This window comes from Neopelma chrysocephalum, unplaced genomic scaffold (assembly GCF_003984885.1).
Source record: "Neopelma chrysocephalum unplaced genomic scaffold, ASM398488v2 Primary Assembly neopelma1_25, whole genome shotgun sequence".
NCBI lineage: Eukaryota > Metazoa > Chordata > Aves > Passeriformes > Pipridae > Neopelma > Neopelma chrysocephalum.
The window spans coordinates 34385433-34404431 of NW_020897694.1; the positions used below are offsets into that span (position 1 = coordinate 34385433).

At 38.3% G+C, this 18999-nt stretch overlaps 1 protein-coding gene across 2 annotated transcripts in view; it reads left to right on the forward strand.

Annotated features, from left to right (window-relative positions):
* ATP10A (ATPase phospholipid transporting 10A (putative)) overlaps positions 1 to 18999 on the forward strand; it is a 115400-nt gene that overhangs the window by 81647 nt on the left and 14754 nt on the right. For both annotated transcript variants that reach the window (XM_027674848.1, XM_027674850.1), the window contains exons 8-14: positions 4997 to 5214; positions 6747 to 6941; positions 8377 to 8938; positions 13738 to 13841; positions 14011 to 14137; positions 16506 to 16690; positions 18036 to 18357. In XM_027674848.1, coding sequence (XP_027530649.1) covers positions 4997 to 5214; positions 6747 to 6941; positions 8377 to 8938; positions 13738 to 13841; positions 14011 to 14137; positions 16506 to 16690; positions 18036 to 18357 — 1713 coding nt within the window. The remainder of the gene's footprint in view (positions 1 to 4996; positions 5215 to 6746; positions 6942 to 8376; positions 8939 to 13737; positions 13842 to 14010; positions 14138 to 16505; positions 16691 to 18035; positions 18358 to 18999) is intronic.

Genomic DNA, 18999 nt, shown 5'->3' on the forward strand with positions numbered 1-18999 from the left:
TTCAATGGTTTGAGGCAAAATGGAATTTTCCCATAGTGAAATAGGGCCCACACACTGACAACTGAATTATTCTGGTTTAGGGGGTCTGCCATTTTATTCTGCTTGAAGGAAAGTTCTTTACAGCTTCCTGATCCTATGTTTCTAGTTAGTGGAACATCTGGCTGTGTGGCAACTGTTGCCTAAAAGATTCAGGGAGAAAAAAAACTCTGGGGCAATTTAAAGAGGAGGTAAGATAAGGGAAGGTTTTAATGAAGCCTCTCAGGCTCTGGGAAGTACAAACCACGCACATACCTCCTGACCCAAGTGCTACAATTTTTGTAATGAAGTCCATCCAATCCCTGTTTGTCCACCCCCTGGCCTTTGCCCCATTCCGCTCCCCCGCCCCGCCCCTCAGGAATTGAGTCTAGGGGCGTTTTGGGACCCTCTCTTCCTCATCTTCATCTTCTTCGGCCTTGGAGGCTTTCCAAAGTTCTGGGTTTGAAGGTTGCTTTGCCTGGGTGATATCTTGTTGTCCAGGCCAGGGGGCAGATGTTCTTAAACAGAATGAAGGCTTACCTTGAAAAAGAGACTAAATATGCTGCTGGAATTTAGGGGGAATTGATATAGAATGGGGTAATAGAGTTGGATATGTGTAGCTACTATGCTAAAAGGTAAGGGATGTAATACAGCTACTTCTAAAACCTACATTCACTACATAACTATTTCTAAAACCTATGAAAATTAAAAATCAAAAATTCCAAGGCAACAGATCCCCATTGTGTCTGTCATAGATGCCTTGTCATAGAACATAGGCATGGAAGATAAAACAGAAAAAAGCAAAATCAAAATGAAAGTAAAGAAATGGGTTTTTAAAATAAAATAATGTATCTTCAAATACTTAGCAGCTATTACAGAAGTGTTACTTATAGCTTCCTGTTGTCTTCAGAAAGATGGAAGACAGTTAATGGAATAAGTATTAATTATTGTTTCTTCTTTATGCCATAAATATAAAACTAACTGGAGCATAGTAAAATTTGACTTTCATGAATTGCATTGCTGTGTTTTCAAAGTTGTCTGTGTCTTTGCCCTTAATAAGAAACTCTATTGAAAAAAAAAGATCAAGAACATCAATTTTCAGTACTGAAACTGAAAAGCATCCCACAACAATGTCTTTCAGGTTATCATGTTCACAGGAAAAGGTTCTGAATTAGAGAGGGCTGAGTGGGTGGAGAGAGCAGCATGTTCCCAAAGAAGCACTCTATGCACAGATGAAGCAATATGAACCTTAGCCGTAGCATAACGATTGAACCGGGTTTCATTATTTCTTTAAACTTCTTAATTCTTGCTGCATAATGTGTAAGACAGCACTTGAGAAAATGTTGAAAGGTGCTCAGGCCTGGTTTTTGTTGTCAAGCTTAATTTGGTATAAACTGAAATAACACCATTTGTATCAAAAGAATTACATTTGACTTGGTTAAATGAGGTTCTAGTTTAGTTCGTACTACCCCTTTTCCTCCTTTTTCTCAATGGCAGGAACAATTAAATCAATGTGGTACAATGAAAACCTATATAGAGAGCAAGAGATAGGTATTATTACATAGACTAAAAAGGACTATGCTGTTGGTATAATTCTAATAAATAAGATGAGTGCTGCATTAGGAAACAGCAGCTGTGTTGTATAAACAAAATATTTTTAGATGTAATGCAAGAAAGAAGAAAGAGCAATGAGGAATCCAGAGATATGGTATGCAAGCATAACAATGTATGGTACGTGAAATACATTCTCTGCTTAACCATAGAGTTTTTATACATGGAATAAAATGATTCAGTTCAGGATCTTTGAGGTCTTATATTTCAATACGTGTTTTCAGAGCAGAAGCTTAAATTAGGTATGATTATTTAAGAAAATATATCCTTTTTTTAAAAACTGTTCAGAAAGAAGTTGGACCAACTGGGTAGCACATTTTGCAAAGCTGAAGTAGGTAATTGTAGCCAGTCCTTTCCCAGGGAATATTACCTGTTATGAGATGCAGCAGCACAACATTCTGTCAGTGTACCATTCAAATGTCCAGCATCCACAGGGAAAAGATAATCCCTAAGGCAAATCTAAGCCTTTTTTATGCTTTTCCTCAGAGTAGCCATGTCCACACACCATGCTGACTCTGCTCAAGACTGGTTTTGCTGCTGAGAGCTTTAGTAAAAATGAGGCACAAAAATGTTTTTCCTATGATTTATTTAAATCTTAAATGTTGGTAAAGTGCAGAAAACATTAGTGATGTGTCATCTTGGGCAATGTTTTTTCAGCCTGGGGTTTGCAGCATGTAACTAGGAGCCTGCAGAAGATAATGAAGGCAGAGCTTGTGCTGTCGGACTGAGCGCTGCCCTCACACAAGCCTCATCCCAGGATGTGCACTCCATTATATCTCCCCAGATGTGCACTCCATTATACCTCCCCAGTGCAGAGAAGGACAAAGCCCTTCAATGTTCTGCTGCATTCTGGTTCTTGAGGCATCATCCTAAAGAAACACACTGTGATGTCCACATGGCTACCTCCTTCCTTTCTTCCTTGAATGCCTGGGTTTTCTTTGAAAGGAACCTGTGATGCTGGGGGGAACAGTGAGCAGTCTGGCTCTCATCTTGATCGAGGGCCTGGATCTGTGCATAGTACATGCTGGAGATCACTTTGGGTCCTTGGTGTAGATTCCTTCTGATACAGACAAACCTATAATCAATTGAATTAAATTCACAGTATAGGGATCTTCATGTCCACTGAGAAAATGAATAGAGGCTTACAGAGCAGAACAAAGTGGAAATTAGTGGGCAAGAGTCCTAGGACAGCTTAGAACTGTGCTAGCCCAAAGCATGTGCAAGAAGTTGCAGCAGCCTGTGCGGGTGGAATGAACTATGGCTATGGCCCTTTCTACCTGCATGGTCTAAATTTTCTGCCAGCAGGAGCCAGAGTGCAGTGGAAGATGTTGCATACCTGGGCATTCAGTTAGAGCAACGACCAGGTGTGTATTCAGGTCCAGCACTGGGAAACTCTCCTGTTTCCCATGTTTCAGACAAAGCCTAACATATTCCAAATGGAGCTGAAAAAAACTCTGATTTACGATACTGTACTGATGAAGCTATCACCATGTACTGTGTGTGGTCTGGTTTCATCTCCTCCAACTGCTGTCTGACAGCTAAAACATGTTTGGAAATTGTAGCGCATGGTAAGGATGGGTTTTTCTTTGATCATAAAGCTACTTTAAAAGTGATCCTGTGCCAAACTCACCCTATGTAATGCAAGATTTTTCTCAGGAAGCATTTTGTTAAATGCCTTAATAATTAACCTACATTCTAGTGATTTATCATTTGTTATTAGCAAAATCTAATTTGTTACACTAGAGAGGGAAAACAAAGCTGAGCCACAAGTATGTAACTTGTACTGTATATCTGGATAGCATGGATTATTTTGAAAGTATAATGAAAAGCCTTTCAATTAATACATAATGAAGGAATAAATAGATACTCGTTAGAGTGGCATTTGTGTGCCTAATGAAGAACCCAGATTATTAAATGCCCATGGTCTTTAGGAATGAAAAAATATGTTATTTATCAGTTAGAGCTAAACAGAGCCTGTCATTAGAGGGGCAGGATTCCACAGCTGTTTCACACGTCTTCTTTCTGTTTTTTTTTTGATTTCTGTATATCAAACTGCCAGGATTGGTTTGTAACATTGTTTTAGTTGGATTCTTGACTGAGGAAGTGTTCATCTAAAATACATCATTTGGAAAAACTCTTTTATTCTGTGTAAGCCATTGCAGCAAATGGCGATAGAAACAAGTGTTGCAGCAGGTGAGAGTACCCTCATTTTCCTACTACATGCTGCATTGTCCTGCCTGTCATGCAGAGAGAAAGGGACAGGGTAGTTTTAACACTAGACTGGGATTCAAGATTGAGGCTGTGCTACTGAGAACACAGCTGCGCTGGGCAGGGCACGTCTCCAGGATGAAGGACCACCGCCTCCCTAAGATCCTACTCTATGGTGAACTTGCCACTGGCTGCCACAAGAGAGGAACCCCGAAGAAAAGATACAAGGACTCCCTGAAACAACAGCTCAGCCTCAGGCATATTGACCACCATAACTGGTCTACTCTGGCCTCCAATCGGGAGGCCTGGAGACACACCATTTATAACGCTGCTGATGCTTTTGAGAAAGCACGCAGGATCACCCTTGAGGAAAAAAGACAACGCAGAAAGAATCGAGCCTTGCAGAATATACCATCCAAGGAGTCTTTCTGCTGTGCCTTTTGCAACCGGACATGCCTTTCTCGTATTGGCCTTTTTAGCCACCAACACGCTTGCAAGAAATGTGGGTAGAGCCCTTCCCAAATCTTCGTTCGCGAAGCCTAGCCATGAATGATGAGGATTCAAGAACCTCTGTTCATGTCTCCACTCTGCAACAGATTGCCCTGACCTTGAACAAGGCTTTTTTCACTCTCTGTAACTCATCTCTGTATATAAAATAAATGCAGTAGTGCTCTGTAGATGTGTTGTTCCGAGGACATTTCAGATATCAGTTAACTGGTACTTGGTAGATGTAACATTTTTGCTGGAAAATACTTTCTGTGAGATTTCTGTATTCTGTTGGAAAGGACAGGAAAATTTTCTGGATTGTTTATTTCCTACTCAGACTGCAAGTGAAGACCAAATTAGTTGGTTGATTTCATCAGGCAGACCTGTGGAATAGTCTGTAGGAATGCAGTGAATTACTGCAAAGCCTAACTGCCTTTCAGAGTGTGATGATAAGGGAGATACTGTATTGTGTTACATTTCTAATTATGCTATCTGTATCCTCCATTAGATACTACCATTCAATTAAGACTACACTTTGTTATCTCCTGATAATGGAATCAATCATTATTACTGTGAAAGCACAGTATTATATTAAAACCAGATCAGTTGAACAAAGTCATCATGTCCCTCTCCCTCCTTCTAAGCCACATTTATTCCTCTTTATTTTTACTGATAGCCAAGCGCTTAGCAATGTACCAAGAACCTGATTCTGAGGAAGATGAGGTAGCCCCAAAAGGAGGAACTCTATCCCAGCGCGATAGTATCTGCAGCCATCAGAGCATCAAAGTAATACACAGAAGCCAGAGCACCAAAACCCACCGGCGCACAGGTAGCAGAGCTGAAGCAAAAAGAGCAAGCATACTCTCAAAGCACACTGCATTCAGTAGCCCAATGGTAAGTCATGAGAAAGAAAGAGCTAAATGCACAATGTCCTGAATCTTTTAATAGAACTATGTTCTAAAAAAAAAAAAAAAGGTAAAGAAATCTGTAACACATTATGTACTTCTTATAGACTTCATTTTGGTGTTTTTGCTTCTGTAGTCACAAATGTTTGTACAAAAACAATCAAACGTTGGCATAGATCTTATCTAAATACCTTTCCTGTGGGAACAAGCTGAAGGTAAAGACAATCTGAAACCTTTGGGTTTGGTTACACCTTGATTTTAGAAAGAAAATTTATACCTTGCTTTTATCTACAGAAGCTGAAAGTAGCGTAAGGTGTGAGGTCAAAGGTTCTAATTGTTCTGCATATGCTTCTTTTCTCTTTTGTCTGAGGATTTTAAAACTAGCAAGTGCTGGGTGGACACCAGGTATTTCAATTCTTAGACACTGTTGACATACACCATAACATAATTTTTAGTGTGTTTCAGTGGTTATCAAACATTTGCATGTGTTGTATTTTAAAAAGTAAAAATCCTTACATTTCAAAATGATGGTGAGTTAATGCCCTTGCAACTTCATTTTACTTATTTTATACTATTGTAATTCTATAGAAGTTTTACATGAGCTGAATGGTAATAAGAGAGGAGGGAAGCCAAATCTTGTCTATCTAGGGGTTTTGCATTGTTGCACTGTTAACACAAATTCACCCTTAAAGCAAATTACAAATATGGACAACAAAAGATGCTGTTTGCACTGCTGGAACTTCTTGATTTCAGTCAAGAGTAAGCTCTTTTGATAAAATTCCAAGCTGCAGTTTTTACACATGGGGTTTTGTGGTTACTCATATTCATGAACTGCTGAGCATCAGGAGATAAAATTCTACTGAGAAAAGAGGATCAGATCAGTTTATCTTTTAATCTTTTGTATCTTTGCCTCTGCCTGTGTTAAGAAGTACTGGAGTTTGCTCTGACAAGAAATATGTTAAGTGAAAAGTACTGATGAAATAAAGTTGAAAGTGCTTTGTGTTTCAATGTAAAAAACCCACATGAATTAACTTCAAATGTGTGGATGGTTGTTGTTCTCTAACAAACAATCAAAGATGGTTTCGTTTTATTGTTCTGATGTAAGGCCAAACTTTAAATGTCATTGCTGTCTATTTTTTCCACACTTTTGGTCTCTGTAGTGTACCATTCTTTAGTAATAGAAAATATATGTCTTGAATTAGACAGGAGAGAGGGAGGAAAAATAGTATGTAACTCTTCTCCTATCCACTCCCCCCAAAGTAGATAAATATTGCTGTTATAATTATCTGTAGAGAAAAAGTTAGTTACACATTACTCACATTTCCATTTCTACCAATAGGCTCACTGTTAACTGTTTATTGTCTAGAATGGGTGTCTTACAGTTCTCCCCACCTCTGCTCTGTGGTGTAAAGCCACCACAAAATTCTTGAGATTGACACTGCTTTGGATGCTTTAATTTCTTGTTGCTGCTTTGGAAATTTGCAGAATCACTGAATATTAAACGCTGCTGTTTATTCTTAGGAGAAGGACATCACACCTGACCCAAGGTTGTTAGAAAAGGTGAATGAATGTGCAAAGCGTCTGGAGGTCATGAGGAGCCATGAACAACCATTATCCCATCTGAGTCCAGAACTATGTGACGTTTTTGACTTCTTCATAGCTTTGACTATATGTAATACAGTTGTAGTTACTGCACCGAATCAGCCCCGACAGAAGGTGGGTTAAAGAAACAGAAAAAGAGAGTTTAAGTTTCTTTTGCCTTGATATTAATTTGTCTTGTAAGCTAGGGAAACTAAAACCTCCTGTTCTAGTGAGAAACAACTAAAACTAGTTGCGAGAAGACTTGAAGAACCACTGTGTGACTCAGAGGGTTTAGTGAAGCAATAGCTGAATAGAGTATGTCAGCTATTTCACTTACATCCATGGTAAGATATGCTTTCATTAACAGTTTCAAGGTACTTCTGAAACTTCTCTGATTTCTTGTACTGTAACGTATTTATTTAATAAGCATAAATATGTGTGTGCGTATGGAAACTAATTTGTAAATGTTCAAGACTTACCAGAAAAGGATATAGGCTGTCAGTGAATATTTCGTATGTATAGATTAAATTAAGAAAAGGCTGAGACATATTTTAAAATGTTTAAAAAGAGAATATACTTGAAAAACATCACTTTAAACTTTCAAATTATATAAAAGATGCATCTGAAGCTCATTATGAGAAATAATGATCATTACTGCTTATACTGGACTAAACCAGTGTCATTGATGAAAGAGAATTTCAAGAATGCAATCCCAAGATGATCTGTAACACAGAACTATAATGGAATGTAATATTAAAGCTCGCCAGCAGCTGGAATTTCCATTCTGGAGAAAATTCTGCAATTTGCTTCTGTTCCAGATTGGAATAAGAAGTGAACTAGTCTGCAAAATGATGTGATTTTGTGCCAAAGAAACATTTGGAGAATGCTCAATTCTGCTGTTTCAGGAATGCTACAGTTATACAATAATATAATGTATATTGCTATGAATATGATATTACTGTTAATACTATAGTATTTGTAGAACAGAATTATGTAAACTGACATGAATGATAAAACTGAAGCAAAATGCTTTGATGCTGAAAAGTAAGACAGGGGACATGATTTTAACATGTGTCTATTGAGAATGTTGTCAACATTGGCATATTTTCATAAAACTTTCCTGATACCACACTTCTCATTAGAAAAATCTTGCAAGAACTTTTATTTTTTTAATACCTTCACTGAATATGCACAAAGAATGACAGTGTTTCATACTAATGGTAGCTTTTTGTATACACTACTGATAGAGGTGGTGCAACATTGATAGACTATCCATCAGTCATAGCTGAGCAGGTGAAAGAAGAAATAACAGTTTTAATAGAAGCATGTGCTTTCACACACAGGTACAATTCCGAAGTTCTAGTAAGTCTGGGTTTTTTTCGTGTTGAGTCAGTTTTGTCCATTTACTTTCCTTTCTCAAAATTCAAATACCATTACTTTTTGCTCTCAGAGAAATTCTGCTCTTTAGCTGGAGATGGTTAGACTGAATATCCGTGTCAGAATTCTTGTATAGCTTTTCTTTGGGGTTTGTTCATTGTTGGTTTTCTTTTTTCTTTTTTAACTTCTCAAGGTTAGAGACCGATTTGAACTAAAATCTCCAGTAAAAACCATTGAAGACTTCATACGAAGATTCACTCCAAGTCGCTTGACCTCTGGATCTAACAGCAGCAGTTCATCTAGTCTAGCTACAAGCAAATCAATGCACAGATTTGGGTTAAGTGTGCTTTCATCTACATCTACGGAGAGCACTTTAATAAAACTTGACGAGAAGCTGGCATACTCTGTGCAGATAAATAACAATGGCTACAGCTCCCAACAAGGCAGGACAGCTGTGGGGAGTGCATCTAAGGAAGGAGAACTCCGTTATGAAGCAGAGAGTCCGGATGAAGCTGCTCTTGTCTATGCAGCAAGGGCATATAACTGTTCTCTGGTTGGAAGGCTGTCTGACCAGGTATCAGTGGAGCTACCTCACCTGGGAACCTTAAGCTTTGAAGTATTACATACATTGGGCTTTGATTCCATCAGGAAGAGGATGTCAGTAGTGGTCAGGCATCCTCTCACAGATGAAATAAATGTTTACACTAAAGGAGCAGATTCAGTTATTATGGATCTTCTTCTACCCTGCTCTTCAGGTACATTTCTTACTTACCTTTGGAGTGGGGTGGGAGGGGGTGAGGCAGTTCTGTTTAACTGCTGAAGATGTCATCGAATCTTATTGCCTTCTCTAGCAAGTAGACCTGCCTGCTTTTGTTGTGAATATGGTGAATGGTAGAATGGCAGCCATCTCTATTCTTTTATAATATTTTGCTATTATAGCAAATTTTCTGCAACAAATTGAGGGTTCCTTACCTCACAAGAATGAGGTAATTTCTGTAGCAGATCTTCTACTAGCAAATTTTATTTTGAAGGAATTTATTGAAACTTTCTAAAGCGTTTTGCATTTGTCAGGAAAACCTGACTGCCAGTGCTTGGACAGTTAAGTATTTTATATGAAACCCAAGCACTTTCCTATTGCAGCTTCCCTCTGTTTCATTTGTGAATCTTTACATTCTTTTGCTGCAATGTGTTGCATAAATAAGCACATTTATGTGGGTTTGACTATGCTACTAAAGGACTACTGAATCAATCAGCCATCAAAACAAAAAGGTTGTGGCAAAAGAAGGAGATGCTGTTTAGACAAGAAATCTTGGCTTCAAATACATAGTTGACTAGCAGTAGATGTGAACACGAAACTTCGCTAAAGCATGGAGAATTCTCCAGCACCCAGATGTCATATGAAACAGGGACAACTTTAAATAGCTACTAATTGTAATCAGTTGGATTCCAGAAGAACTCTGTAAGCTTTCAGAAGTTAGAGGAGACACAGGGGTTTCAGTTTGCATTAATCAGTTTGCATCTAACTTACTGTATTTTCAACCCTGAATTTCATCTAGTGTTTAAAGATTACCCTGGTATGTATGGACAGAGCCCAAAAGTGCTAGAGGTACTTCCCATGTTTGACTAACACATTGACTTTGTGGTTACTTAGACATTAATTGGAATAAACAATTGTGAAAGACTTACACTGTGTAATTTTAGTTCAGTGAAATACAGAAAAGTTTGGCATTAGTGTTCTGTTTACAGCCATATTAATCAAAGCCAAGCCAGAAAAATTAAGAACAACTTGTCCTTAACTAAAAACAAAGTATTCATGAATAATTTTCTAGCAAAGATCTGATATCACAGAAGGCACATAGAGCATCTGTGGAAACTTGTTTCCCTCCAAAGTACTAATACTAATACAGAATTTGTAGCACTGAGAATTTCTAATAACATACCTAGAAAATAATGTTTGGAAATGAGTTCTCAGAATGAGAACTGAATTTTAAAAGGAAAAGAAGAAATTATTTTATGCCACATCTTAAATATTTTGTCACCATATAACAGACTACATTTGAAGCTTCAGTGTCCATTAACAGTAGATTCAATGGATCAAGGAATTTTCAGAGAAATTTCAAGCAGGTCTAGGACCCACCTGGGTGAGAACAATAAAACCAGTCAGAAAAGCAAACAGCAACAACAACATTATCAAAGGTGGTGTACATCAGAGAGGGGGAAGCAGAGTTCCTGAAGGTCAGAGTGGGAATGAGCAATTTCTGTAGCTGGACAAATACAGATTCCACCATCATTACAGGCAAGCAAATTCAAGGTGGCTGTGAAACTGTGTGGGGTTTTTTGTTTGATTTTGGGTTTTTTGTTTGTTTGGGGTTTTTTTTTTGGTTTTGGTTTTTAGCCCAAACTGAACTATAAGTTTTAGTATACTTCGCTTTTGCAAGCAATGTAAAGTGCGGCCACTAGAACATGACAAGCAGTTACCCTTGCTTTCTAGTCCTCTTAAGCCACTGCTGGCTTCAGTAATTCTGTATGTTTCAGCGGATCTGTCTGAAAAACATTTGACATTTGTCTTGAGCAGCTTTCACTCCTGGAACTGAATTCGCAGTCTCTGCCTTCAGTATCCTAATGTCAGTGGATGTGTTGTTTATTCCCTCAGGTATGGCATCTTTTTCCCCTTACAGGGAGATCTTTTCCAGGTGAAAGGAGCCTCAGAAGATTTATGCTGTGGCTATTATCTATATTGTAGGATGTGTCACTGGTTTCATCCATGTTCTCTGGTGACAGTGAAACATGAGTGTGAGAGGAGATGTAATGCTACGAGAATTCAGGCATTTATCATTTCAAGATAATGACCAATAAGTGAACAGACATGACAATCCCACAGCTTGCCCTTTGCTCTTAGTGCTTCAGGGACATGTGAACTCTACACCAGCCAAGCCTGTATCTTCAGACTTTGGAGTATTTGTGCTCTTAGACTAAAGGACCGAGACAACACTGTTTCCATAAATCTCCCAGCTCAAACACCACATAGCATGACTGGGTCCTGTCAGACACAGAAGTCCCTGTTTGGGAGGAAGAGTATATTAAAATATGACATGAGGAAGAGCCCAAAATCAGAAGTATTATGTTTTAGCTTCATTATGTTTTAGCTTTGTGTCTTACAGAAAAGTGTAAATCACTATGAACTTCAGAACTTAGAATGTTTATGAATTGACTCCATTTGCTCTGCCTGTATATCTAGTTAAGACTGTGAACCTGATGTATTCTGATAGCATACAAATATTTCCAAAAGCCTTGAAATGATTCCCAAGAGTGTATTATTTTTACTTTATCTCAACAGACACTGTGTTCATAAATAAGAAAGTTACTGTTTGAGTCAATACCCAGCTCGCACAGGAACTGTGAACATAAGTCATTGAGAAAACAATGACTGGGCTGGCTTTCTGCAGCTTGAGATTATGGAAGGAAATGAAGCAAGCAGAAGGCCACCAGTGCTCCATCATTTTTCTGGAGAAGATTTACTTGCTGTTTTTCACTGACATGGTGCATGTGGTCACACTGCTCAGTACAAACACTGCATCCCAGATAAAAAGGATCTCCACAGCTGGGTTTTGTCTGCAAGAGATTCCTTCCCCCCTAACTTCTAACTTCAGAGCACAAGATAAATCTCAGAGTAGGACTGATGGGGCACACGAGCAGCTAGAAGGGGGTTTAGCTGTCATTGGTATGCTGGTGAAGGAGGGAGATGCAGCCTTCCACACTGGAATTGAGAATTTGCACAGAAAATGGTGTACACATCTCTACTTGTAGAGAATTACTGTCTTTGTTCATTGAAGGAGGTATAAGCATTTGACATTATGATCAATGCATGCATTAGCACCCATGGTATTCAGATGGATCTGAAGTGATTAACACCATGTAACCGTAAAGGGAAAGAAACAACTTCTGATGTGTTTAAGGACCTATTGAAGTTTTCATCATTTGGAATCAGTGAGCCACTGAAATAAGCCACTCCCATATGGGATGTGCAAAAAATATGGCATTTTTCTCTAGAATGGTAAGGTATCACAATAAATTAAGAAGAATGCTTGCCTGCTTTATTGTTCTAAAGTTAAAAAAGATAACTCACTAATACAGGAAGTCTTGAAGAAGGTTTGCTGCAGTACTTCTCCCAGAAAAAAAAGTTTCTTGTATTACACAGCAAAGTCACATATGCCAAAAAGATTATCGTGCACAAACAGAAAAGAAGCTAAATGAAACTGTGTTAGGCTGCTAGTTCTGTATATGCATATTCCACTTTCTGTTGCAGCTGAATCTAGTTGTGAGCTGTTTTAATAGCTTCTGAAAGTAAGCTGGTGGTGTGTGTTGGAGCTGCAAGCTATAGTGTAAGAAAAGGCTTTCCAATTGCAAATAATATTTGTAGGGAGGTTCTTCTGTAATAGCATATCTATATTGTCCCTTTGAGAAAATTAACAGTGATAGCATAGGTAGCATTAATAGATAGATTGACAGACCCATGAGAATATTCCTTTCAGTATTCACCACATGACCTTAATCAGAGATGGAACTGACATGAAGGTATGCAGAAAATAACACAATCTTCACAGAGTCCCTTAGGAACAACTAGTATGTACACTCCCAGCTTTACAGGCCTTGAGAGGATAGGATAGTCCTTAAAGGTGAGAAAATAGCTATACAGTGAGTGAAATGTTCTGATGCATGGCTGATATAAATGGAACAAAAACTAGAATATTGGAATTCCAAGCTCCCAGTTTCCTTCCTTCTACAAAATCAATACACATATGTGTTTGTGCTGAAGCACATTGAACCAGTCCCAGCTAAAGAGAGAAAATAAACAGATGCTCAGTCCTGGTTTTGAGTTCTTACAAATAACTTTAAATGAAGAGTAAAGGGAAGTGGAAGTTGTGCTGATGTATCCAAGGTAGAAACTATCTCTGAGCTCTCTGCATGTAAATTCTCTTCTAAAAATCACAGTCATACCCAGAACTTCTTGCATTGATTCAGGCTGATAGGTAGTATCAGTACAGCACTAATGGACAGAAGGACCTTCATGCACTTAGATATACAAAACAGAGCACTGTTTCCTCTTCTTTTGAGATATTAACCTTGGTGGAAAACTAAGTGCTATTTTTAACTGTCATTTTTCTGCACATTATGAGCTGTGGAAAAGTGTTTGCTAGTAGTGTATATGAAATCATACTTCTATTTCTAACATTATTGTTTGCTGTGAACATTATCATGATTTCTTAAAATATTCAAGCCAAAGAAATACTCAAGGAGTAATAAAAAGAAGGTCTTTCTCACATACATTCACAGTGACTTTTTTGAAGAGGGAAGACAGAAAAGATAGAACTAAAGGATTTTTTTTTCAAATGGAATGTTTTACTTGAGTTTCCCAGGAAACATCAACAGCTCTTTAAAAGTATCAGTCATAAAGTGCTGGTACAACGAGTACTGTATACAAGTTTTTATTCTCTGAGACCATTCATCTGCTGTTATTTTTCAATCAGTAATTTATTTTTTTATTCTTATCTAGATGACCCTCAGGGCAAACATCAAAAAAAAATCCGAAGCAAAACCCAGAATTACCTTAATCTGTATGCTGTAGATGGGCTGCGGACTCTCTGTATTGCAAAAAGAGTAAGTAAATGAAACCTTTTAGTTTACTTTTAAGGAGAGTCTTGACAAAGATTACTGAAGGCACTTATTAATTTATTGTTCTTGATTCATAACTTCTTTTTCATTTTATTCAGTAAAGTATGAATGCCTCTGCATCACATTGACTGTGCCCTCACATACTCTTTAATAGGTTCTCAGCAAAGAAGAGTATGCCTGTTGGTTAAAAACTCATTTAGAAGCAGAATCCTCTATTGAAAATCGCGAAGAGCTTCTGTTTCAGTCTGCACTGCGGATAGAGAAGAATCTGCATCTCTTAGGTAATGAAATGAGAGCTGGACATGAAATTAAAATGTGATAAAATTTCTGGAAGCTTGGCTATGAAATCTGTTCTTTCCCTTAAATTGCTTCTGACAGTACAGAAATTGGCTTCTTTAGGACTTTATCATGGCTGTCATGTGAAGCATCACAAAGGAATGGGATATAATTAACATAGCAGACATACCCTGTTTTCCTTGCTCCTGCCATCATTTTATCACTAGTGAAATGAGTGGAGTATACCAGGGATGAATTTGACATAATATCATAAATGGGAACTGCTGCTCTAAACAAGAGGAGGACTTGGCCCAAACCGTCTACAGAATTTCATTAGCTTAGTGCCACTTCAACATGTCAGAGGCTTCCATGACTCTAGGGACACCAGAGACATGCACAAAGCAAGGCTCATAAACTGCATTTGTGAGAGGCATCAACTCTCATACGCATCATTCTCAGCATATGCACTCAGGGCCTGTGTGTTCTGTGGCAAGGGTTTGCAGTTAAAATCAGTATATATAAAAAGTATTGCTCATACTTTTCTGAGCTGACATATTGAAAGATTCTAAAATGTATGTGTATTCACTATTACTCCATGCATCAACTGCTTTCTCTGGCGAAGAAACTGGGACAGCCACAACACTGTCAAAGAAAACAATCCTCACTAATTGCCAGCATGCCTGTCTCTGGGAGACAGATCCACCTCACCCAACTTTTGATCTATCTACTACAGATCTCTAAGGCTCAACATACAGCCAATGGAAAGACAAAACAAGAAAGTGCAGTTCATTTGATCTGTCTTAGATATCCACTTTAGGATTAGATGAATCATGCCTTGAAGTGTCTGGTTCTCTCTCCTGACTTAAAGGGGGGCATGAGTTGCCTAATTTGGACCACAGTAATCAATGCCAATCAGGCATTGGAATGGGCTTTCAGGCATTGGAATGGGCTGCCCAGGGAAGTGGTGGATTCTCCATCCCCGGAGGTTTTTAAGATAAGACTGGATGTGGCACTTAGTGCCATGGTCAAGCAACCACAGTGGTGTTGGATCAAGGGTTGTTCCTGATGATCTTGGAGGTCCCTTCCAACGCAGCTGATTCTATGATTCTATGATTCTGTGAGAAAGATTGCACCATGGTTGTACCTGTTGGCTCTGGCTGCACTATAGGATGAAAAAAAAAAGTGAAATTGAGCTGCCAGAAAAACAAGTGAGCCAGTAGTAAACTATCATCTCAGTCATTGCCCAAAAACCTCATACTGTGGTTTGCATCTTGCAATGATTAGTTATGATTAGGTTGTGGGAATAAAAAGTGAGTCTGGAAAAGGAATATATTTTCCTTTGTTTGGATAATAACAGCTTTCCCAACATTGCCCTAAGAATGTGCTTTCACATTAATGACTGGTGGACTTCTACTGCTAATTAGTTTTTTTTTTCAAGGAACAACCATAGGAATAATAAAGAGCTGAGAAAAGTTTATTTTGTTTTTCCTCTTGTTCCAGGTAGTTTGCATGTCTGTCACCTCCTCACTCTCTAGTAGCTAGGCTTGCATTTCCTCACATTGAAATCTCTCTGACACTCAGTGGAGCACTGATATATCAGTGGTTACACTGAGCTTAGTCCTGAGTGGCTTTTTGCTGCTTTTCATATATATGAAAATCTTGTCTCTGTCAATTGATTTATGTAAGCATAAAAAAGAGACCCAATCTCTTATAAACAGGTGAAAAGATACAGTGAAAGCATGAAAAAGACACATTTTACTTTCTCATCATGGCTAACAGATTTATGGTTTATTTTCTGCTATATCTCATTTGGCCACCAGCGTCTTTCTGCAAGAGCAAAGAGCAACAAGGCAGGAAAAGGTTTATGTCTGCAGCCTAATATGCTGCTGCCAAAGTGCAGTCCTGCTGTCATTCCCCTTCAAAAGGGAGAAATCTCTAGTGATGCAGCCTCTTCTCGCCGAGAAAAGGGTCTTAAGGACCCTTAAGAACTGAAATATCTCTGAGATCCAGTGCCTTCTCTAGCAACTTCCAGAAGAAATGATGGAGACAGCATAGAGCATAGAGACAATAAGCCTCGTGAACCTCTGGGACTAGAAGTGGCATCAGGTTGCTTTTGAAGTTTTGAATTCTAGATTTGCTGACTCTTGATGCAAGAGTTTACCCCTGCTACTTTCCTCTCCTGTTTCTCCATAGCCCCCAAAAGCTGCCCAAATCTTGCAACTATTGGTAATTTAGCTGTTTCCCAATAAAAATGACTGCTGGTTGTTTTGGTTTTGATTTATTTTTTTAAATTCAAGCTTACAATTTCAGGGGAACTGGGGAACCCTAAGTGTTCATTTAATAGAGAATATTTCACTTTCTTTATATGCTTAGGTGCCACTGGCATTGAAGACCGTTTACAGGATGGTGTTCCAGAAACCATCGCAAACTTGCGCAAAGCTGGGTTGCAGATTTGGGTTCTTACTGGAGACAAGCAAGAAACAGCTGTTAATATTGCATATGCCTGCAAGCTACTAGATCATGATGAAGAAATCATCACTTTGAATGCTGAATCACCAGTAAGCAGATCCAATATACAAGTTTACCAGTGAATTAATTTTGCCTTATTTTCAACTTGTACAACTAAAAATTTGATGGCTTTTTTTCCTTTCCCTCTTTTTTTTCTTCTTTTCCTGCTTCGTCCGTAATTTTCAGGTAGGACACATCTTTGAATACTTTTCAGTGAATCATGCTTCTAAATCATAGTCTCATGTATCATAAATTTACTGAAGATATGTAACTTTTTATAGTGAACTCCACCATGAGTGAAAATATGCCATAGCAGCATAAATGCCTGTCTTTGGTATGCATTCTCAAAACATTTCTAGTTTTGTTTATTGGCACTAATGGGTCTAAAAGGCCTGTTATTAAACATATGTTGAGGAAAAAAGCAGTTGATAACCTCTTGAGAATTTGTGCTTTATTTTTTGCCACTGATATGTAGTATTTAGATAACTCAGTCATTCATGTTTTCTCAGGTGGCTTTTTCTCTGGAGATAGAAGCAATACTTAAATCTCGATGCTAACACTGAGAGGCAGAAAACCACATCTACAGTAATGCCTTGCTTCCTAATATACTTTTTCTAATCCTTCTGAATTACTGATCTTTCTGTGCTCAACTTGTTGCAAGCAGACAGTCACAAATTGGTTACTGATACAGTCTAACATACAAGGAACCAGACTGATAGTGCTATAGTCCTTAAATGAGGTGATAAAATTGGACTACAGATCAGCAGAGGAGAGGTAGGCCATCAGTGTCCAGCTCCAGTTTCTTTCAAAAAGGAAGAAAAGATAACAGCATTTTCCGTTCTTGAGTTATCAACTGAACTGGTAAATTAATTTTCCATGTTTTTTTCTTTTTAGTCATACTTTGCTGTAAGACCAGTAGCATTTCTTTTAAATGTTCATATATTCTCAATAACATCTTTTAGTTAAGTATGGCTAGGAGAGAGAATTAAGCTTAAATAACCTTTAATTGGCCTTTAACAATGCATAACACTTTGATCTGAGTTGTGGGCGTATACATAATGGTGTTCATCACCATACTTAACTTAGTACCAATTATATATCATTTCCCAGCGCTGTTATTCTGAGAAGGAGCTAAAAGAAATAAGTTTAGCATACAATACTGCATGTTAAAGAAGAATTAGATTTTAAGCCTTTCTACTCCTTATTGTTGTCATAACTTCTGCAAGAATTGTGTTTGGAGCAAATAGAAAAGAAAATTATTAGAAATTAAAACTTTAACAGCACAGCAAATAGAACACATTCCCCATATTCATTATGCCTAATCATGCAGCAAACAGAAGCCTTTGAATACATGTTCCTTTCTCTCAAGCATATTTATTTTGAATTTTTTTTCAGGAGACATGTGCTGTCTTGCTGGAACAGTGTCTGCAATGCGTAGAGTCTAAATTTTCACACAACACAATAGACGAAGCTACTGGAAACATGACTGTTGGGTTCACCCCTCTCTATCCACCCTCTGCCTCTGTGCTTTCCAGCTTGGGCCTAGTGATTGATGGAAGGACTCTCGCTTATGCCCTGGAACCTACGCTAGAAGATAAATTTCTTGCACTAGCCAAGCGATGCCGTTCAGTACTGTGTTGTCGCTCTACCCCACTCCAAAAGAGCATGGTAGTGAAACTAGTCAGAGACAAACTCAAAGCAATGACCTTGGCAATAGGTAAATACCTCAGTTTAAACTAGCCTGTCTTGAGAGTTTTGATTTTTTTGACTTGCAGTAGGACCCTTCCAGCTTCCTCACAACTGAAACAGCCTTCCAGTTTTGTCTGAAAACATGTTAGACAGCTCTAACATATTTATTCTAACTTATTTAATGAAAACCAAGACAGAACTCTGAAGTAGTATTTGGGATTTCATCCTACAGAAGTTAGGTAATCAGAACCCAGGTAGGCTATGAGATTTTGACATGTCTGAACACAGCTGTGAAGAACTGGGTTAGCTGATGCTGTGCAAAGCACCATTTTGCAATCACTGTGTTGCACAGAAAAAATGCTATGCTCAGTACTGTTTTGTCCAATCATGCTTAAACTCAAGGTTCTGTGTTTTTCATCACGAATCAGCCATACAGCACAGGCCTTGTTAGTACAGAGAGTGGATTTACGACTGACATCATGCCAACACCTACCCTTCTTCCCAGCTAATCACTCAATTGGCGAAGGGGCAGTCAGCCTGTCTTAAATTTGACAGGGTCTTCCATGTTTCCATGATTTTTACACGAGAAAAGTCAACCAGCTCTTCTTTCCCTATCTGAAATTTAGGCTCTTGTTGCATTAGAAAATATGATTGCAGCATATTTTGTCAC